Source organism: Geospiza fortis, unplaced genomic scaffold, assembly GCF_000277835.1.
Source record: "Geospiza fortis unplaced genomic scaffold, GeoFor_1.0 scaffold55, whole genome shotgun sequence".
NCBI classification, from domain to species: Eukaryota; Metazoa; Chordata; class Aves; order Passeriformes; family Thraupidae; genus Geospiza; species Geospiza fortis.
Window position 1 is genome coordinate 8,123,820 of NW_005054308.1, and position 23,200 is coordinate 8,147,019.

General features: G+C 39.0%; 1 protein-coding gene across 2 annotated transcripts in view; it reads right to left on the bottom strand.

Annotated features, from left to right (window-relative positions):
* Positions 1–684: 684 nt before the first annotated feature.
* Positions 685–23,200, bottom strand: part of CLINT1 (clathrin interactor 1) — a 39,112-nt gene continuing 16,596 nt past the window's right edge. The window contains exons 3-14 of one of the 2 annotated variants that reach the window (XM_031055254.1): positions 21,928–22,032; positions 21,163–21,259; positions 19,621–19,729; positions 18,612–18,776; positions 15,946–16,120; positions 10,783–11,026; positions 10,212–10,293; positions 6,820–6,897; positions 3,897–4,192; positions 3,072–3,276; positions 2,029–2,374; positions 685–1,693 (exon numbers count right to left, since the gene is read on the bottom strand). In XM_031055254.1, the coding sequence (XP_030911114.1) occupies positions 2,034–2,374; positions 3,072–3,276; positions 3,897–4,192; positions 6,820–6,897; positions 10,212–10,293; positions 10,783–11,026; positions 15,946–16,120; positions 18,612–18,776; positions 19,621–19,729; positions 21,163–21,259; positions 21,928–22,019 (1,884 nt within the window). In that variant the 5' untranslated portion in view covers positions 22,020–22,032 and the 3' untranslated portion in view covers positions 685–1,693; positions 2,029–2,033. Of the gene's footprint in view, positions 2,375–3,071; positions 3,277–3,896; positions 4,193–6,819; positions 6,898–10,211; positions 10,294–10,782; positions 11,027–15,945; positions 16,121–18,611; positions 18,777–19,620; positions 19,730–21,162; positions 21,260–21,927; positions 22,033–23,200 lie in introns of both variants that reach the window. The other variant, XM_005418769.3, reaches the window with a different exon arrangement.

Below are 23,200 nucleotides of genomic sequence, written 5' to 3' on the forward strand. Positions count from 1 at the left end.
AAGAACAGACTCATCCTATTCATGCCAAAACCTTCCAAGGAGGATTGAGAAGCCCTGCACCCTCCAGCACGACAGGATAACAACACTGACTCCAGGTTTAGCTTTCTCCAGCCCCATCTCCCAGTCCTTCCCACCACAATTCTGCATACATTGAACCAGTTTGAGCCTTCCCATCTGTTCCAATGAGAGGGTTAGAAGATGATTATTCCAAATAAGTGTAAAGGTTTCAGAACAGGAACCAGAGCCATCTCTCCTACTCAGCCGTTGAAGGCTGCCTTGATTACTTTGATGTAACAACACTTGAAAGCTCCTATTCTTTGAAACTAATTTAAACACATTGAATTGTTGAAAGATTAAAAACCGCAGTCAGCTAATTACACTCACTCTCATCTCTTATTCAGCAAATGAATCACTTTTCATTACCACTTAGCTGAAGTACATGAATTTCTGCCTAATTAGAAATGTTGTAGATGGAGCATTAGCAAGGCTGGAGCGGGTCAGGATATCTTGCCTGCTTCATTTTTAATTCCTAACAGTAGAGCCAGATAGGAAAGGCTTCAGATAAGAAGTCATTAAACAATTTTAAATTATTTATAAAAATTACTTTGCCCAAATTATAATTATTTTTTTTTCCCAAATGCTCTCATAAACGTCAAATGGAATGAAAGGAAAAGCAGCCCAACATTGATTTTAATGAACATTTTAATGTTATGTATAACAGAACATTATGAATACAATGGAAACAAAGTTTTATCAATTTAATAATAAAAAAGAAATCCAACATAAGAAAAGGGAGGCAATAAATTTCATACCTATAGTATAGTGCTTATTCTTAACAATATTCCCAGCTTGTGAATATAACAATGTCTTTGTGTTCCAGATTCTAAAATCTTGATTCATGTGAACTTAAATGCAGAATTACAGAAGGAAAAACAAAACCCCCCAAAACCTTAATTCACTCTTTTGCTTTCAGTAAATCAGTAAAATCTTTGACTGCTACAGGTCTCCTTTATTAATATATATATTTTTTTACTCCTCTATTGGATTCCACAGCTGCTAATGCCATATTTACACAAAGAATCACCAAGTGTTGCATAAAAGTCAGGATCCAATGCCATTGGATTAAGTTAGGTTCTAGATTTATATCACTGAAGTGTGATTCACCTGCTGCTGATGCCCTGAACCAGTGGCTCCTAAGGGACATTGGTGCTACAAAGGATGCCAAGTGCCACTGGAAAAGAACTCCAAGAAAGTGCATTTTCTGGAGTTTTCTGAAAGGAAACCTTCCAGCTGTCTTGGATAAAAAGCTTCTCCCAGACTTGCACGGGATATCAGTTGTAACATTAGAAGCAGGTTAAGACCCCAAAAATCTGTTGATCACCAAATTGCTGAGAGAGAATTTTTACAATAAAAATTTGGGTAATACAGCAGTGTGGCTGGAACATTAGCAAAAGTATATATACATTCCAGGTCCCTCTGAATTAGCCATAGTCACATATGTAAGCCATTTTTGGACAAAAATATATATTCTTATAAAAAACTGATCATAGTACTTGAGTGACTTCACAATTGTGGACTCAGTGGTAGTAAAAGGAATGATCCAATTATGACAAAGCGATCAGGGAGAGAGGAAAAGAAAGTCAAAGCTCTTCAAGAAAAAGAAAAGTATAAAATTAGATTCAAACATTTTTACCCAGTCCCCAATCCAGTCTTCCATCAAGTCTCAAAGTTAAAATTGGTTCTTCTACGTAGGAAAGGTTTTTTGATGGTCTTAATACAAATTATTTTGCAAAATCATCCAACACATTCCTTAGAAGAATCTCTGACCTCTGCAGAATTTGAACACTAGTTATTTCAACACTTAGAAAATAGCTTTTGGTTCTTTATGTAGACACTTTAACTGATAAAGAAAAAAAAAATTGATCAGTTTTTCCCATCCCTTCCTCAGCTATATTTGTGCAGCTAAAAATCCTTCATTCGGTCTGCCCATTTATTTTATTTTAATCTCATTTTATTTATTTATTTTACAATCTTTATTTGCTAAAATTGGCAAAATTTGCAAAGGCATCTTGCTTGGGTTGTACAGTCCCAGGAGTCAGAGAGGTCATAGCCATGTTGGGTACCCCCATTCCTATTGTGCCCATTCCTGTGGCCGGCACTCCCATGTTCATGCCCATCATTCCCTGGTTCATCAAGGGTGCAGGGGCCATGGAGGCCATGCCCATGGTACCCGACATCACCCCGGGCACTGCCAGCCCCACGGGCCCTCCCAGCAGGGCACCGCTCTGCGCCCTCACAGGCATCATGCTGGGCTGGGGGCTGAGGTTCACAGCTGCAAAGTTCTGCGTTATCACATTCATCGGTTGTTGCATATCTGCAGTGAAGAGAAAGAGCACAAAAATCACTGAGTGGAACCTGCTCATACTGAAGGAGCTCTTGTGATTCAAGGAACTCGTGTGGTCACTGCTGTGAACATGGAAACGATGACCAGGCCTGCAGCTACTTCCTGATTTGGACGCCAGAAGGAATTTCTTTACTGAAATGGTGGTCAAGCACAGTAAGGGGCTGCCCAGGGATGTCTGGAGTCCCCATGCCTGGAAGTGTCCAAGGAAGGACACTGGACATGGCACTCAGGGCTCTGGGCTGACTGACAAGGTGGGGATGGGTCACAGGTTGGACTCAGCAAACCCTGAGGTCTTTTCCAACCTTAATGATTTTATGATTATGTTGCACTTGTTTTCCTATTTTCTGCATGAAGACTCAGAAAGCTTCTACAGAAGGTATGAATGTAATTGTATACCAATAAATATTCTAGAGAAGTTCTAAAGATTAGGAAGCCCAAAGTCAACATACAGCCATGGTGCAAGCTTTACAGCAGAACCTGCACAGACAGCCTCCTGAAACACCAATCTCCATTTAAAAACCACTTTGTGTCACAATGTCACTGTGGTTTATGAAACAAGTGTGACTAAAGGAAGGAAAACAGTAATGGACAGAAGACTTGGATCTGAGGGACAGCCTATGGAACACAGACAGGGCTCAGTGTGCATAACAGTGCAATGATCACTTACTCTGTTGCTGCATCATGGTATTAAGTGATGGCTGTTGGGGTTTGGAAGGCTGCATCCCAGGTACTAAATTGTCCAAACTGATATTTACACTGGGATCTGACCAAGTTGAGGGTAGAGTTTTGCTTGCATTTTTCTGGACCATCTCTGTCCTTGCATTATAAAGTGAGTTAGGCTTCGGCATCATCGGGTTCATGCTTTGCAGAGGCTAAAAAAGAAAAGTTTGTTGGGATTCACTTGAAACAATTTATTGGTAGGAAATAGGACTGAACAACAAGTTTTCCACAGAAGACAATAAAACCACGAAGCCATGAACTTTATCTCCTTCAAAGCAGGGCTGCCAGGTGCTGTTCCACAGTTAGATTAGAAGAGTATTTGTAAGCAGAGGTCAAGTCCCACATCACTGTGGAGTGACAGTGACCAGCAGCTGCCAAGTTTTGAACTCGAACATGCTGATTATTTCCTCCTAATACCAAGTTGATCCATTACTGTTTCAAAACTACTCTCCACTGCAGCAGGCACTTCCGTACTTTGGAGAACAGACCAGTCCTCACCTCCACCTACGTGAGGCTGGAAACCTGTAACATTCTGTGGAGATGGCCTTACACTATCAAACTCAACTGCTCCAAAAAAGCAGCTACACTTCTAGAGCAATGAAGCCCATCTTCAAGAAGAGACTTCTTTTAGGGTGCAATTGAAACACTTCTGACAAAATGCTGATCCCATCTGAGCGACCAGGTCTAAGCATTCCACAAGAGGAATGCATTCATTTTAAAAGCTGTGAATAAGGAAGAGAAAGTCATTAGCAAACTAGCAATAGCAGCATACCTGTGACCTGGACATGGGTAAACTGACGCCCATGGAATTGGAACTCATCATGGAGAAATTCATGCTTTGTGAGGAGGTCATGGTTGTCTGAGAGGGTCCCATCAAATCAAACAGATCCATAGAATTGGAAGCAGCTGAAGGCTGGCCTGGAGCTGGCTGTGAGCCACTGAAGAGCTCTAGAGCTGGCTGCTGCGCTGTGCTGCTGAAGAGCTCTCCAGATGAAGCACTGGCACAAGGAGAAGCTTGGTTGAAGGCACTCCAGTCACCAAAGTCTCCATTTCCACTTGTTGCTGTACCTGAAGAAAAGGCAACAGTATGGGAGTAAGGAAGACAGAGAAGAAAGACAAGACTTAGAGAAAGGCACTGAGCAAATGCCATATTCCATGAACTGAAACAAATGAGAGCTGATCTGTGTCCGTCCACATTAACATCTGCAGGTAGAACCTCCATCTGGACATCACTCCCTCTCATGAATATTCCAACAATTTTAACAAGGTACGAAAGGAAACATGAAACACCCGTACACAGAAAGTAGAAGATGTTGGATAAGATGTCACCTGTGGATGCCAGGCAAGCAGGGACAGGTTTGTTTCAGTTGAAGTACAACTGGAAGATAACCTGGGGTAGACTGGAGACTACAGTTAGAACAACACTGAGAACTTGGGTAATATTGATCAACCTTTTATCTTGGCATTCTGGTATTTGCAGAGAGAGCAGTTGTCAGGAACAAGCTACTGGATAAAGCAAATTCCACCATAATAAAGACAACTACATCCAAATTTGGTTGTATACAACTGTAGCTTTTTGTATAAAACCACACTGAAGGGAATAAAACCCAGAACTTTTAGAGCAGGTTGCCAGGAAAAGCTTATTTGAAGTGATAAGGAATAAGCTTTTCCCATCCACGGAGTATAACACACATATAAAACACATTAGGTTTTTAAAATTTGATTCCTGAACTAAATGCCTTGATTTGAAGCAGAAATTCAATATTGGATCAATCAATTCTCTCAGCAGCAGCTTTGCTGAACTCTTGTAGTTCATCACTTAAACACTGTTCCATTTCAATAGTTGGGGTTTTTGGAGACAAGTGTTTAAATCAGAACACAGAACTCTGAGCTCTCTGTACTTCTCTGTGAAGGCAGAGGCAACAGCACGAGCTGTTTGTAGACACCTGCAAGGGCACCTCAGCATCACAGATGTTGTGACACAAACCAGTGAACTGAGAGCATGTCAAACCTTGGAGTCACACAGGAGGAGATGTTCCCTCCCTCAAAACACATGTTTCCCCATTAACAGAGAAACTGTTGATTCACAGCACTGATGGGGGAAGAAAAGCTTAAAACAGCACTTGCAGAAGATGCTGAATATAAAGCAACACCATTTAAACAGCTCACAGGCTACACAGTGAATCACACTCTGAGCTTGGGCCACTGGCCAGCTCTGCTTTTTGATTCTCCCACTGATTCACTTTTGGTACTTCAGCTACATCACAAATGGCAGCACTGCCATAGGAAATGAGCTTTAAGTGCTGGTGAACATTTAAATAATCTCTTGGATTTCTTTAGCTGACTGAACAAAGACTCAAACACATAGAGCTGGGGCAGATGAATCCAGTGCCAATTTCTATTTCTTGCCCTATGCAATGGCTGCTTCCATAATGTATTCCACCCACTCACGGGTGACTGCAGCAGACTTTAACACTTTGTGTAAATACTTATCAACATACACCTTCAACCTTTAGTCATGTTTCTTTACCAACACATTACAATTTAAAGAAACGTAGAAGAGTAAATTTGTTCACAAAATCCAAGTATTGCCAACAACTTCAGTGCATGAAGTGGGCTAATATTCATTAGCTCAGGGCCTTACTAGAACATTTGCTTTGATCTTCCTCACAAAGAGGCACTATATTAGAATGTTTCAATTAGTATTACATATTAAAAATTAAAACCTACTTTAAATATTCCTGATAGATAAGTAAATGCTGAGTGTGCTCCTTCTGTGTTCAGACCTGTGCATTGAGCACCAATAATGGAAGAGGGGGTAAAAGGGAGGAGGTTTTGCCCCTTCAGTAGGACTTCAAAGATGATTAATCAAGAAGGAAAAGATTTCTAGAGGGGCTTACACTGTTCAGGAATGATTAATAATTTCACAGGACTCCTTGTCCCTTGCATAATGGTGATTGGAATAGATTAATCATGTTAATGCAGATAAAGGATTATATCAATTTAGACTGTATTAACACAGGAGTTATTTGCATAGTGGGCAGCTTTGTGTTTGCAAAACAACTTGGGTCTGACTGTGAAAGCTCGTAAAAAAACAGAGCAGCTCTTTCCAACCAAGTACACTGAAGGTCTATTAACTAACCCAGGCCCAGCAGAGCCTTCCCAACACAGCAAAATAAAGGAGGAGATGGAAACATGCTGACTAAAAGCTGCCTCCAGGTAGATTTGCTGCTCAGCGTCTTTACTGTTCTTTTCTCATTTTGTATTTGGTCCTGCACCCTGGCTGAGAACCCCTCATCACAAACAACACTACTGCTCAAATTAACTTCACAAAGGACAGCCAGCCAGCTCTCCTCACTCCAGGGTTTTCTGCATCCCTGTAGGTCCCACAAAGATTCCACCAAAGGAAAATGGATCGCTTTAGGAGGTTTCCAAGAATATTTTATTGATTTCCAGTCTAATTTTAAGGGAAACCTTTTCAGATGGTGGCCATGTCTCCTGATAAGCTTGTCTGTCTGCAGGTAAAATGTCTGCACATGCACTGAGCCAGGCTGCATCTTCCTCCCAGAGCACTTGTGGTCCAGTTACACACACACTTTACCCTGGAAAGGGAAGGGACTTTCAATAATGCCACATGGCATCTCTTGCCCTCCTTCCACCCTCCAGCAGCACTGCAATCCCTACATCAATCCTACCTTGTGATGATGGGAAACTCGCTGAAGCAGCAGGTGAACTAAAATCAGCAAATCCTCCAAATGGGTCACTTGATCCACCTAGGAACAGAGAGAAGCCAAAAGCTGTTACAGGACTGTGCAAAGATCCATTGCAACAACTGCATGTGGGATTTATGAAGAAAAGCTGTTCTGCACTTGACATGATGCATTTATTGAATCTGCTCCCTAAGTCAGCTCTGTTTTCCTGTTCATCCCCACACTATGTTTATACAAGCCTGAGCAACAATAAACTGGATTATTTCCAACTGCCTTGCAGATCTTGCAGTTTTGTTTTCCATGGGAAGAACTAAAACATGCAAGTTTTTGTCACCTCTAAAAATAAATTCAGATATATTAAAAAGATTAACAAGTTTTTAACTGGGGAATGATGCTACCAGCTTGGCACTTTGTAAAATTAAAAATCTGGAAGCATAATATAAAAAGGCCAACTATTTCTATTCTATAAAAGTTAATTTATTATGCTTCCTTATGAAAAATTACATGTCACCTTATATTTAGTTTTTGTGTTACTTAAAGCATGAATGATTCTGCAATGATCTTGAATTAGGATTTCAGGGACAGAGCTTCCACGTGTGTTCATTTTTTTATAAGTTTGCTTCCTTTCTGCAGCAAGAACATTAAGTTTTCCAACTAGACATTTGTATACAGCATATAAATGACTGACTTCTGAATACTGCATAGTAGAGAAATTTTCACTAAAAAGATATGGCCAAAGTATAAAAGCAGAAGATTTCAGAACCATATTGTAAAGCTGATTTTTAAAATAAACTCCGAAGTGTTATAAAAATCACTTGTTATGGTTGGTACTGTTTTCAAGCAGGTATTCCACTGACCAGAGGAAGCCAAGAAGTTGACCTTATTTGTTTGTCCTTAAAGATTTCACCTCCAAACAATCCCACCCTCAGAAGAAGCTGCAGCAGTTCAATTATTTTGCTTTTAGTGTTCTGCGTACATTATATAGGTTACATCACAGCTGCTTAGCCTGCAGTGCTTAGGAGGCAGCCAGGTGGGACTGGAACATCTGTGCTGCACTCAAACACCACCAGGGACAGCTTCCAACATCTGGTGCCATTTCAGAATTGTCTTATCGCTGCAAGACATTCTGCCCCATCTGCTACTCTCAACTGGGTTAATTAAACCAGAACCATCTCCTTTTTAATAAATGGCCAGCAGTAATAAAAGGAACCATTCACTTCCTAATACATGTGTACTTGTATTTCTTTTTAATGTTATTTTACTGTAGACATTGCCAGGAAGGCGACTGCTCTTCCAAGGGGAAATGTCTTCTTGCTGAGCACGTAGTGCAGGATATAAAACATGAGTAGAGAATGCAAGGATGGTCTCTGAATTTTCAGACACAGCACTACAGAAACTCTTTCAACACCTTTTCAAGAGGGAAACAACTCAACAAAAAGTTAAGGAATTTCTTCACCACAAATTCTTAAGTGATCTAATAAACATCTCCTGTGTGTTTGTACACATTTTATTCTGACACCCGAGAATGAAAAAAGAACAGTGAAATATCAAACTAAAATCCTGATCTGATCCTATTTATCCTGTCTCCTGCAATGAACATTTTCAAGTGATTTTTTCCCCACATATGTGCCTGCAGAGTTCAGAACAGGTTAATGGTTTGAGAGTTTATATGCTGAATGAGAAACACAGATGACACACTCCTGACCACTTGCTTGAAGGAAAAAATAAAAATCAATGCTCCCTGCTACACCCATTATCCTCGGGCTGCCTGACAGTGCCTAGGGATTAATTTAATTTTAAAAACAGAACTAAGTTCAAACCCAAAATAACCCCTTAACATCTTTGGTCAAGTTTAACTTTTCCTCCCCATCTCTTGCCTGCTTTCAAGTGAAACTGAGTTTCAGAGAGAGGTGACAGAGATTAAGCTGGATGCAGCAATTCTCTAAAGAAAGGTTAAAGAACCTCAGCTCAGTAACACCAAAAAATCCTCCCAGCAGGTCTAACCAGGGATTTTACATCTCTTTTATGGCAAACAAGCACCCCCTCACATACAAACTGTGTTGCTCCAGTAAAGAGTAACACTGAGCCCAATCAACCCTTTCACATCTCTGCACCTGAAAATACACAGATAAGCAAACCCTAAGTTCCCTGAATTGACATCACTTCCCTGCCAGTTCCTTCACAGGACACATCAGAGGCTGCATTTGACCCTTTCCCTCTGCCTTGCCTGACACTGGGAATGCTCCCACAGCCTGTGCTGCAAGGAGCAGTGGTCAGAACAAGTGACCTGCATGTGAAGGACAGTGCTAATCCTCTCAACATGAGCAAGCCTCAAAGATTCCCATACGAGATCTGTCACTACAAATGAACCCTTTCCATCTGCCTGCTCAGGTCAGCAGAGGTTATTTAGCAGGACAGCTGGTAATGTGCCTCTTCTCAGCACCATTTCTAAATGCTGCTTTGGAAAAAGGAGAAAAAAAGATGAAAAAAAGAGAAAAAAGGCTGACTACAACAATGAGTCAAATTGTTGAAAGATTTAAATACACTGTAATACAGAAGCTGCCATAGTTCTGTTTGAAATATGGGCAGGTTCATTTTGAAGTGGAAGCATCTATTCTCAATGAGATCTTATTTTTATTAAAATAAAAACATACACACTGTATATAAAACAAAAAGGGTTCCAAACCTTTCTGCCCTAAGAATTAGGTAGAAAAAAATTCAGTATTGACTTGGGTTAGTGGTTCTGATCCAGGATCTTAATTTTCATGGAACTGTGGTAACTCTGGTGTAAAAAATCCTTTGTACTTTTACCAATCCCATAGGAATGCACTGAAATTTAACACACTCCTAAAAAGAATCTGCATTTTGGGAGTATAAGGGTAAGTCCATGTGAAGACTAACAGATTTGCTGCACATTTAGAGTGAAGGATGAGTTTCAAATGAGTAATTTCATTTTTAGATAGTAATTTCTTTTTGGTTCTAGGGTTTGGATCAACCAAGTGCCAAGAGAAAATAAGACAAAGAAACAAGTTTGCCATATACCTCAGATGAAAGCTTCCATGAAGATTATCCATCTCCACCTGCCCAGCCTTTGTACTGCACTATGAGAAATGCTTGAATATGAATGGATTGCACTTGCTTTTAGAGTTAATTATAAATAACTGCATTACATACACAGTTTCTGACAGACTGATCTAGCAGCTAATCTTTGTGTTCTTAACATTTATTAGTCCCATGCAATAGCACACACAGTGCCTTGCTACAAAGCTAGGCAGTTTTACATTTTTTCAAGTATTCATTTCTCAATTTATCTACTTCAATTTTATTCCAGCAACAAACAAACTTTTCCTCAGAACTGGAACAGACCCCAAACCTACCTGTGGAAGCTGGCTGGCTGGCTCCATCAAACAACAGGTCCACCAGGTCGTTAGAGGACTTGCTGCCAGAGGGGACAGCAGCCTGGAGAAGAAAGGACACCAGATCTCAACTCATGATGTTGTTAATCAATCAAATGACATTAAGAAGTTTTCTGTGGTTTTGAAGGATTTTGTTTGCTTTTGCTTTGAAGATTTGGCTTTAAAGCCAACAACTATGTGGCTTAATGTGAAAACGAATACTGAAAAACTAAAGCTCATAGTTTTTTATAACTGAAGAATTTGGTACGTTTTCAGTAAGTGTGCAGCTTCATAGAATCTTTAACGCTTCATGCCAAAATTCTCTTTGCTGTCCTGAAGAGAGCAAAACATGCTAATGACTGGATTTAAAAAATTCTACACCTTAAAGCACGATTATTACAATTATACTGTTCCACAGACTGTGATAAACAAAACATATTTGATAAAACAGCTCCCTTGAAGGCTGCATCACAAAACCTACCCTAAATCAGAAATTGTCTTAGAGGATAGAAGAAAACAGCTTCCCAAATGATGTGCTGTCCTGCTGTCTCACCTTTGTCGTAGGCTGTGCAGGATGAGCAGCAGAGTTCTGCTCTGGACTTGCTTTGTCTCCTGTGTAATGAGCTGCTGCTCCCAAGTCAATGGTTTTTGAAGGATTTGCTGAGCGTTTCTGTCTGATGGTGGTAATTTCTGTAGCTTGTGCAATATGAATGTGTTTTGTTGTCACAGTCTCCTCTTCATCTTTAAATTCAGCTTTGGGAGATTTGCCTCTTCTAGATTTTTCCTCATCACTGTCACTAAAAAAACAAAAGTGATAGCAAAGCATTTGTGATGGACTTCTCAGCTCCTTGAGAGGATGTTTGGCTTAAGCTACAAGAGTTTTGGTTACTGCAGTTTCTTGTACAACAGTTCATGATAAAAATGCTGGTTTTTCCTACATTTCAGAGAGGAACTGTTCCACCCTTACATAACTCATAGCATTGCACCTATTGTACAGAAGCAGGAAAAGCAGGTTATTTTGTTAAGCATGAACTGCAAGTCCACGACAGAGGATAATAGGAAATCAGTGTTTAAACCCAGTACATTGAATCACCTTCTGACAGGAACTCCCCCACACATTATGTAACACTTCAGCAACAGAAAGTTAACTTGGCAGGTGTGCTCAGTACTTACACCAAGAGACAGAAAGCAATGAACCATATTCTGTACTGTCTTTTGGGTTTGCACAACTCCATTTGTATTTCAGCTCATTTCCTCTTCCAGGGAAACAGGCTTTCATATTCTTTAAGATGTTTGTGGGAAGAGATTGCTTACAGAATTATGCAATGCACCGTTACCATTATCAGAGCACGTACAGTTGTTCTCAAAATGTAGAAGAATAAAAATATCACCCTTTTAGGCAAAAAACTTTTTAGATGTTGTTGCACACTATTTGATTAATTTGTTATATTTTCTACTTTTGTATTTTAAGTCTTTCACAAAGAAAGCAATTGGCCCCCAACCACCAGTCATGTTGCCTGTTACCATCAGGATTTGTACATAACAGTGAGAATTGCTGTAGAGAAAGCTTAAATACATTGGAATGTATTTTGAAATTGTAATTCCCTTAGCAACAGAGTTGAAAGTGGAAGGGTTTTATATTTTAATAATGCATTAGAATACTAAAACTGAAAAATTTAAGAAAGGCTGTCCCTTTGTCAGAGGGAATGTGACAGTAACTGCAATATACTCTGGGGGGGAGCCTTTGTTCTCTGCTAACAATGGTGGCTTTTTGGGAACATGCTGCATGTTCCATTTCCTCTGTGCATGTTACCTGCTCACCACTGGGGATGGCTCAGTGCAGTAACATCACTCAACACAAATGCTCACTCCCTTTTGCAATTCTTTTACTGTTAAAAAAGACAAATATCACAGCTGCTGACCAACCAGCAGCTCCTGACTTGGCTTGAGCCAGCCTTTCACAGATAAGGGAGCTCAAACATCATTTAACCTGATTTTTCCAAAGCACTACAACCCTCCAGTGTGAGCCCAGCCCTGCTGCCCCACCTGTGTGCACAGAGGGGATCCCAGAGGGGACCCCAGCCACACCTCCATTTGTGACATCAGGATTTTAACAGGAGCCCCCAGAGCAGAGGGATCTGCACATTCTCATGGTGTACACAGGGCACCCATCCCAAGAGCCCTGGAGGAGGGTGGAGGATGCTGCTGGAAGCATCCAAGACCAGATAACACATCCAAGGCTCAGTCTCTTCATGTACTGTATTTAATACCTGCAATGCATTCCTTGTCCACACTAGAGAGTCCAACAATGTTCTGTGGGCTAAGGAAACAAGTGACAAGCAAAGTCTGATTGATAGAGAACTGCTACAGATCAATCTCACTAATGCAAGAATGAAAAAAGTCAGTCTTTGGTGATATACAGTAAAACAAATGACTAAAGGCTCTGAGGAAAGAAATAAAACATATATGCCAGAAAGGAGAATAAATATTACAAGATTCAATTTTATGACAACCTGTACTTTTTCCAAACTCTCTCAGGAGATCCACTTTTTATTTTTCTTTAATGGTCACATTAACAAAAAAAATAAAATTACAGATTAATGTTTGCTCTAAATGTGTTTACTGTGCTCAGTAAAATTGCAGTGCTTCATCTGAGAATTGCATAGAGAACTTAAAATTACAGCAATGTACCAAATAATTAAAAAACTTCTGCAAAGAAAGTATAGAATTACAACTTTGAGAAATCAAAGTATGGACACATACTCTTTTCCTTTGCCTTAAGTTTTTGTAGTGAGGGTTTTTTTAACAACCTCTAAGAAAACAAAAACAGTTTACTGAGACTTTAAGTTTATCTAAATTACACTCCAATATAAAAGTCATTCTCTAGATACTTTTAGTATCATAAAAATGACTAAAAGCAGACTTTTAGTCATTCTTTAAAGTTGCCTTTAAACATGGCTGTTGCCTCCTTTCAGAGGAGTACTGGAAGCTTTGCTTCTTTTCTATTCTGTTACCTACATCAACCTTTCTGAGTACTGGTGAAACAAGGATTAACAGAGTTTTAAGAATTCTTAGGGAAAAAAATGCAGTGTTTCAGAAGCACCTCTGTGTGTCTGCAGGTAATTCAGAAACAAGATTTTCAGTGTGCAGTGCTGGACCCAGGACAGCAGCTGGTTTATTCACCTAAGAACTAACAAGCACTAAGAAAGAAAACCAGAGGCTTTCCCACCCCATAGGGTATTGCTTGAGGTTTTCACTACTTGCACAGGGATATATTACTGGAAAAAAGAATTTATTTCCTCTATAACACTGCTAGAATTTTTCACCTAAATTAAAAAAAAAAAATGGCAGCAGACTTGGCTTCTCCAAATCTTACTGTGTAAAGCAGTTGCACTGAAATCTACTGTACACTCATTATTTTGTATCATTTAGCTCTCTGGTAAAGTTCTTATTTCCTTCAAGCATTTTTTTCCATCTATGCAAACCACTGGCTTTGCAAGTAAAGTCAGAAACCCACAAGTTTGGCCAAGTTCTTCTGGTGTGTAAAGACCATGGCTTCCAAGTTTTATTGGCCACAGGTAAGATGTGTAAGACACGTTTATTCTTTGTGCTTCAAGGCTTTTATTGGCTTTAAAGTACTCAAGCAATAATGGTTTATAAAGTTATTAAGACTGAAACAATAGAACATAGCAGCACGTTTGCCAGCTGAGTGAGTGTCACCATTTAGTCACTTTTCCAAGTGAAATGGCAACTTAATTGTTATTATATGGCAGCAGGCTACAATTAGTCAGTACATTTTTGGCACTTTTTTCTACAAAAAAATTGCTGAAGTGTGAAAACACAAATGCAGAGATTTCACGAGGCATTTAAAAACAATGTTATTTTGAGCCTAAGTTATATGATAATTAAAATTTTATGCCACCTTCAGTTTTAATATTTAAATATAGTATTTTGCTAATAGAGCATGCAGTAAGGCATGTATTTACAGTATTCTTAAGGATAAATACAGACATTCTATAACCATCTGTTCAATCTTCTTCTGATGGCTTCTGTAGAAACAAACCTCTTCACTCAAACCCTTGGATAAAATCCCTTCCATGGTGTTTGATCCCCATGCCAAGAGAAGAGAAAAAGAAATTCCAGGCTGGGATTTAAAGCAATGTTAGAGGAGCTGCAATGCTGCAGCCTGAATTCCTTCTTACAGCAGAATAACCTGCAAACACCAGACTGCCATTGCTCATGTATGTCCCAAAAATTCCTCCTTTTATTCTGAGTCCCAAGTTTATCACTTTTATAAATTTTGAGACAAACAGAACCTGACATACATAAAAAAAAATAGGAGAAAAATCAAACAAAAGAGATAAGGATTACAAGAGCAAAGCAAAAATTTAGAATGTAATATCAGCCAGAGAAAAAGAGCAGTGTTACTTGGGGCAGAGATGTACAGTGGAGAAGTCACCAAAATACACTGCTTTTGCTAAAGATTAGACTTCAGGAAGGACTGTCTAAACCACTGAAAAATACAAGACTTTATCCAGCACAAGTAAGAGACAGTTTTTATTCAGAAACAAAACAAAGGAAGTAAGACTAAAAAAAAATGTTTACTGTACATTCCCTATGTGAAACATGGCTGGGGAGGTCTGCAGACATCATGGGACAAGTTGCTTTTGAAAGATAAGTACAGAAATGCACACAGAAATGTACCATTGTTACATGTGAAATTGTTTACTTTTCTTCTGATCCCTTCTCTTTGTAGTCCATTGGTATCAGGTTCTAAGAGGGAACCCTGATGTGTGCAAAGAATGCCAGTTTTATGATTTATTAATGCCCCAGCAAGAGGACCACAAGGGCTTTCCCCAGAAATGCTGCCATTATTATTATATTTTTTGTTTCTGAGCAAAATTGCTTTAGTTTGGCATCACACAGATGTGGGCATGTGGATTTTTATGTTCATATACATGTGTGACTACCTAAACATATTCTTGTAAAAAATATTAATCAAATCTCAGTGAAAATTTGATTTTTCAGTTGTTTCCCAAAAGGGAATTATTTCAATATACTTGAGCACTTTCTCTACAGCAATTTCAGATTCTGTTAAGTACAAACTTGATCTCCAGATAATTAAATTCAATGCACCTGTTGAAGTGTGACAGATGTTCTTTCTGTAGCCAAAGTAGGGTAGACTTTCTCCCTTACTGAAGAAATTTAATGACCAGATGTAAAATACAAGTATTTTCCTGAAAAGCCTCAACTGAAATTGACTTTTTTTTTTTTGAAGAAATCACCTGCAGGCTGTTCTTCCTGAGATCAGCTCAGGAAAGCAGCACTGTGTCAAAGCAATTTCAATTTTCTTCCTTGGCACTCCAGCATTCAGAGAGCGTGCAGCATTAAGTGGCAGCCTTCAGTACACACTGGCACATGAGCACTGAATTGCTGAGACAAGGAAAAGCTTTGGATATTACAGCCAAATTCCCTGCTTTGCCAGCAGCTGGGGCAGTAATGGAAGGCAGCCAAGAGCAGTTAACTACTGCCAGAGCCACACTGTTCCCCAAGGCCAGGGGAGCTGCAGAAGCCCAGGAAGCAGGTACTGAACCCAAATATGCTTCCCCCTACAGACAAAAAGAATGGCAGAGGATTGTAGCTTATATCCAGCAATGTCAAGCTGCTTCCTAAGAGCAATCTCACAGACAAATTTAGGGTCAAACAGCTCCAGTACCTGCACCTTTCTGGAGAGTCCTCTCTATCTTTCCTTCGGAACTTGCTGATGGTGTCATCAATGGTGCTGCCAATCTTGTCACTGAGCTCCCCTAACTTGTCACTGAAAGGAAAAGTTGACTTCTTATCCCATTCTTCATCCCATTTGGACTTGGGCTCAGGATCATATCTTTCACCTGGTAAGACAAAGATAAGAACTATTAAAGGTACCCCAAAAAATCCTGTGGCTTTTCTGGAATCTCTCTCAAGCCCCCCTGCCCTACACACCTGAGTTGCACAAGCTCACAGAGCAAAAAAAGCTCCCCCAGCTGAATCAACTCTATTACAGCAAGGCACAGCATGAATGCCCATCATGAAGTGGCAGGAATGAAGGCTCAAATACTTTTGTTTATGACAATGACACAAGCTCAATGCCCAGCATAACAGGAGGCTGTTGGGCTCTGCTGGAGAAGCAGCAGAGGCACGAGAAGCAGCTGAGCAGGAAGGGCTCATGGCACTTCTGGAACAGCCCCTTAGTGCAGGATATTCCACTCCTGGCTGAGCTGTTTGATCACTGGGGGCTTTATACACTGACATTAATACACAGAAACACAGTACCAAAATACTGAAAGAATGTGCTAATTTTTCATTTTCCACACTCAGCAATTAAAAAAAGTTTTAAAATTTTTTGAGAGAGATGACAAAAGAAAAGGCAGTAAAGCAACTCACCTTTTCAGGGGCCACTGAATACCCTGAACATCTTTCCTGAGCACTATTATCAGGAAATTAAAAACTTTTTCTTCTAATTTAGTATTCCAGACCTCCATACTGGTATTTTAGATTACAAACAGCTGCCAGTTTTACTTGAAATTAGCACATTTGTTGTACAATCCAATCAAGGAAGTCTAAAACACTGAAGTCTTGTTTGTACAAACAGCCAATTTGAGTTTACTTCAAATGAAAAAAACCAACATTTTAACAAAGATTTGACTATCAGAAGCACTGCACACTTCAACTTGTGTTGTGATCTTGTGTCGGATCTTCTGCACAAAATATAGGTGTATAAAGCAAACCAAACCAGCTCAGTTTCTAGACAACATTTATAAGCAAACATTTATATTCTGGGCTACCATACACATGAAACAAGCCATTTTTTGTGCATCTTTTAAAAATGCGCAACAGTAGTGATTTTTTTCTAACTTAGGCTGAGTAAAATTGAGCAGCAGAAAGGAAGGACAGTGAAATAATCCCTACTTCAAGTTACATACAAATGATATTGCAGCTCTTGTGATGTTCAAGGTGTATTCAATTAAGTCATTTTAATAAAAAGAAAATTATGATTCCAGCACCACAAGGTGCAGAATCTGATAACTTCATATCATATAGGGTGTATTTTCTTAGTAAAGACATAGGTGCAAGTCTCTAAAGACATTTGTTTAGATCCATAAAACTTTTCCAGCAGAAAACCTGCTACAAATCCATGAGATACTCAGTGAGATCTTGATCACTGGAAAAGGAGACCCTACTCACAAATGTACTGCTGTTAAATTTTGCAGGAGAATAAAATGGCTTTATTTCAGTTTATGTCAGGCTCTCAAGCATTTTAATGCAGATTCCTTTAGAGGGGTTTTCCTGTGCAATACAAATTTTTAAATTAAAATAGACACCAACTAGAAGCTCAGTATTTTCAGGACAAAATAAACTAACAAAAAATCTTAACACAAGAATTTTGTGTTTAAATAACTTGAACCTTTTTGATTAGAAATTTCACCTGGGAAAGGGTTTGCTTTGTGCTGCTAGAAAGACTTTTAAAAACCTTTACTCAACAAATGAAGGAATAATTCAAAACCCTTTACCACAAAAATTAAATACAAGACAGAAACTAGTCCTTTAAATTAAAAAACCTGAATGATACCTAAAGAGCACATGGAGAAATGATTCTACCCAGCCTACAAGGACAGATCACGACTCTGCACAGAGAAGTCAAAAGATAAGCTCAGTGCAAGAACAAAGGGACATGTACAAAAAGTACAAATACAGTGACTCATAAGTATTTCCTAAAAAGAGAATCACCACAATTCCAAGCAAGTAGCAAAAGCTTAAAGGAATGTAATAAAACAAGAAATATCCTGTCCTGGAAATTTTAAACTACTCTGCATATGAGGCAAAGGGAGAATGGAGAAACAACCTGTCAAAAATAGGAGGGATCAAATCTAAGTGGAAGGCTCACAGAGAAGAAAAGCAAAAAAAACCAGAAAGCATCAGACACAAACAGGTGAAGTTTAAGCCCTGCACAGCTACTACTGAGCTCTTACAGCAAACCCTTCTCTCAAAGAAATCACCAATTCTAGCAAACCAGAGCCTTGTGCCATTGGGACTTTGGTACTCATCCCTTACTAAAAGCAGCCAAGGATTTACTCAGGCCAAAGAAAACACAGACTGGCAGCTGGATCATGGATGGCATGCTGGGATACATCAGATGGAAGCCCCAACAAAAGCTCAGACGCCTGCTACACACTATTGCAGGGATGGGAGCAAGGAGTAACGTACTTGGTGTCTGTAAAGTCAGCTCTGACAGACCCCAGGAAACTCACACAAAATCCACAGATGCATTTCAAGGCTCCAAACAGTACTATTTGGGAAAGCAAAAGTGGATTGCAACCCTTGCCAAGGCAGCCCAGTACTCACTGTATCTGAACCCTCCGACACTGTCCGAGGACACTCCAATGTATTTGTCTTTGTTCTTCTTTGCTTTCTTCCTCTCCTCCCGAAGCCGATCGTCGTCTTGAGCAAACTCAACCATTTCTTTCACCTTCTGGCGGATGTTTATCCCCTGGTCCTTGCCATTCTCATCTGTCCGGTAATGCAGGACAGAGATGATGGATTGAAGATGTGAGGAAAAAGGAAAATAGTAAGTAAGAGGCAGCAATACTGAACACCAAATTGATAAAAAAATTTGAATCATAAACATAATGGTCAAAGATTTTGTGACTACTGCATGAGATCCACTGCAGTTCTTTAAAAGGGACTAATTAACATAAAATTTAGATAAATGAGTCTGCACTGAATGGTGTACTTAAACACAGGAGAGATCAACAAAGACTGAGACAGAACTTGTATTCTCCACTTGAACAGTTTTAACCCCTCAAAACATCACCCTTTTTAGCACACTTTTTGCAAGTTTCATTGCAAGCACTCAGTCTCATGGCAGAACTGATTTTCTGAAAAATTGCTTTCACTTGGGAAGTACTATAAGCTAAATGTGCTCCTTTCCAGCCTTTTTCACATTCAAAACACACACTGGCCTTGCTGCCTTTGCACTGTAAATATTATTTGGTGGGAGGAAAAAACCTCAGCTTCAAACAGATGTGTGTGTTTTGGAGCTCTAACCTTTTCTTCCCATATGATTAAAGCTATTCCTTTACGGACACCACAGGGGACCAGTCTCTAGTGCATATTTTAATATAAACCCCAACACTCATGTTGTGTTGGTTCTGTTGTTATTAGCCAGTCTTTTCTGCAAGTTCTTGTCTTCACTAATTAATACTCTAGGGCCCCACGTCTTGGATTCTGCACTCTTCACACAACTGGCAACAGTCACATTTTAATTAGACTGGGGAAGCTTCTAAGCTGGTTCAGGTGACTGACAACTCCAACTACTGTTTTAATTTGCTTATAAGATTTTTCTATTGCTCACCTACAAAGTGGTAATTTTCCAGGGATCGCAAATCATAAATGTGTTCTCTGGCACTTGTAACAACACGCTCTGATCCATTCCTTATGAGGTAAGCTAGGAGCAGCAAAGACTATAAAAATACAAAGCACCTTATGATTGCATGAACAAAAACTCTTACCTTTCTTTTTTTGTAAAAACCCCAAACCTACCCCCTCCCCAAATTAGCAAATACTAACCTTCCCTTTTTAAATACATGCTTATTATATGAGTCCCATGGAAACATTTTTTTCCTTACATGAATCTTTTGCTCTTTAGATTATCAAAACTGTATTTTTAAAACTTCAGCTTGTTACTACTGAATCACAGGTAGTTACCTTTATCAGCCACTGCTTGTTTTAAGATAAAGCAGTAGCAATTAAGGAGAAAAAGTTAACCTGTGAAATGAAGGATTTTCTTTTGCATCTTTTGTTCACAATTTTCCAATGGCTTTCACTGAAAGGTAACTCCTACAGGAATTTAAGAAGCCTTCTGCAGGATCCGATGGATATACAAAACTGCATCTCAGGATGACTTCAGACAAGTGACAAAACAAGTGAAGTCTAAATAATACTTTCATTTCAGCTCTCTATGTTGAGGATTTATATCTAAAAAGAAATAAGGCTCTTTTGCTCAAGTAGTGTCTTTATCAGCTAAAACTATAATTTTATTTCACCCAATCTAAACCTGATAAGCAATTTCAAGAAGTCTTTATAACATTAAGTAGTTATGTGTGATAGCATTAAATATTAATTTCTATTGTACTTCAGGGAAAACAATTACTATGACTACAAAACATCAAGCACCTGTGAAAAACACAAACCATGCTTCAGAACTAATTGTCTTGCTACAATCCTGGCATCAAGAAAAACAAAATATAACCTAGTCTAATACATCAATTCTAAAAAAGGAGGTTATATTTGCATAATTCAGTGAACACTGAACACCACTTTAAGTGCAGCACAACACAATCTCAAGCAAAAAGTTTCTGTATGAAAGACAAGAAAAATGCAAATGACTCTGATCTTTTCCAAAACACAATTAGGACACAAAACTGTCATGTAAGATCTGCAAGAAAATTTGACCCTCTCAAAGGTAAACTACAACTTTTAAAGCATTACAAATTGACAGAAAATTAAGATTAGTTTGCATTTTATTTCAGGTATTCCTGAATTCTGTCAAAAAATGTTTTTTTGATAGCACAGTAACTTAACATCTTCTCACAGAGCTCATAGCAATTCCTTTGGGTAAACTGAAATTGTGAGCACTAGTCTAATACCTGAATAGCAGCAAAATGGAATTGCTCTGTTGTGTTCATTAAGTAACATGTTAACGTGCTTCTAAAACCAGAAATTCTGTGGGTTTTTTATATACAGCATTTGAAAAACACCTTTGACTTCACCAACAGAAGTATAAAACATTTAGGGAAGAAATTCTATGTTGCTAGAGGAGAAAGTGCTGTAGGATTATCGAAACAAGAACTCCACCAGGACACTGCATGAGCACCGAGCCCTGATCCTTACACACCTTATAAACTCTCCTCCAGTTCTTTTTGTTGTCTTTCAGCATCCGAGTCCACAGCATGTTCATGAGCTCTGGAAACTGCTCGTACATAAACGTAGCCCTAAGGAATGGAACAAAAGCAGCACAGAAATGTCGTTTGCCCGGGTTGGCCACAGGAGCCTGTTCACACTCGGGGCTGGCAGTAGATGGCAGGAGTGATCTAAGCCCAGCCACATCGGATGACATTAAATGGAAAAAGCTGTCCCTGTTTTAACTCCTAGATCAGTCATTTACATCCCAGGACTACAAAAGAAAAGAGTAATTCTAAATATCTGAGGTAGTAAAAGAACTTTCACTAATTTGTAATGAAAATAATGCTGAACATGAATACCCCAATAATCACTGCAACTGATCGAACACACAACTTTCAAACTGATTTTAACACAAAAGAAAAAGCTCAAGGAAGAATTCAACATGTTTTGCTGTTTTTGTAGAAGTTACAAGAAAGTGCTTTGAAAATAAATACTCCAAAAAAACAGCTATATTGAAAGAATTCTGAGGATACATAAATGAAAAATCAAGAATTTAAAAAATACAGGGGCTTCATTTTTTGTTTGACAGTTTTCAATACATCCTATGATTATGCAATAAAAAACTTGAGACTTTATTTACAGCAACTTTTGGGCATTATCAGTCTGAATACCACAGAGTAGATTTACCATCAAATTTCACATTCTTATATAAAATGTACCTTTCTTTTCTTCATCACTGAGTCAAATTATCACTTACTTGGCAATCTCTCCCATGAGTTGCCCTGAAGGTCCCCACGGATCATCATTGGTTGCTTCTCGAACCTTAGACTCTATTTCTGAATAATTCATAACCACATTGGTGCTGCAAAGGAAAAAAAAAATCACACACATGAAGATTAGCATCAAAACTGAGAAACACATGAAAACTTAATAATGACACTAGTGCAGATCTCACTTAATGAGATACCTCTACAGAGTGGGAAAGAAAACAGCTTTAGTGCACAAGTTACCCTGAGGACACTATACACCACATTTAAGTTATCTTTAAGAAGGTTTTACTATTCTATTAGTCTTCAAGAATACAGATGAGAAACTGGGGATTACATTACAGCTGGATTCAGTCCAGTAAAAATGGCTTTGGGTCAAATTAAAATGCAAACCAAACCACCAGAGTCAAAGCTGATGGCTTCTGCAGCTAGGTATGGTTTGCTTACAGGTCTGTAATGGTACAGAGTTATTTGCAAGAGGCTTTATAACTCAATCAGAGGCAATTTTTTTGGAATGATGTTACAAAAGAAAATCAAGGACATCAGTACCAAACAGGTGTTAGTCAAAAACTAACAAATAAAAAAACCACATGGAAGACTAAAGTAAGGGAGACGAGATTCACTAGAAAGTCTGTTTCCTAGCTTGAATTTAATTAATTAAGGGAAAACAGCCAAAGAAGCTGCAGAGCACTCAGTTACAATTACAGCAATGCAAATACTGCAAGGAGCTCGGGCTGTCTCTTTGAGAGGTCACAGAAAAACCTTACTTGGAAAAGATTTTTTTCTGTGATGTAATATTAAAATAGTAAATATGTGATTTCTTCTTAATTAATCCTTAAAACAGGTAACATATGAGCCCAGCATCCTCCTTTGTGCCCCTAAAACCTCACTCATAGTGAGAACATCTGAAAACTGCTCTCAGCTTCTGGAGCACCAGGACTCACCCCAGCAATGAGATCAGCAGTGACAGGAGAGCTGCTGGTCTCTGCTCTCCCTCCACACCCGGACTTTACTCAAACAACACATTCACACCTAGCATGTCACAAGTTTGAAAGTTTACTTAAAAGTACATCATAACTGATTCAGAAGCTAACAAAAACCCCTGTGGTTTCAACACAAACCAACCCACAATGACAAATTAATGAAACTGTAGGAAAGATCTAATTATTTATAATACAATGTGGAGGAAGCACTGCTTAAGAACCTCTTCTGAACCTGAATGACCTAAAAGGAGAAAAAAAAAAACAAACCAAGATGCTCAAT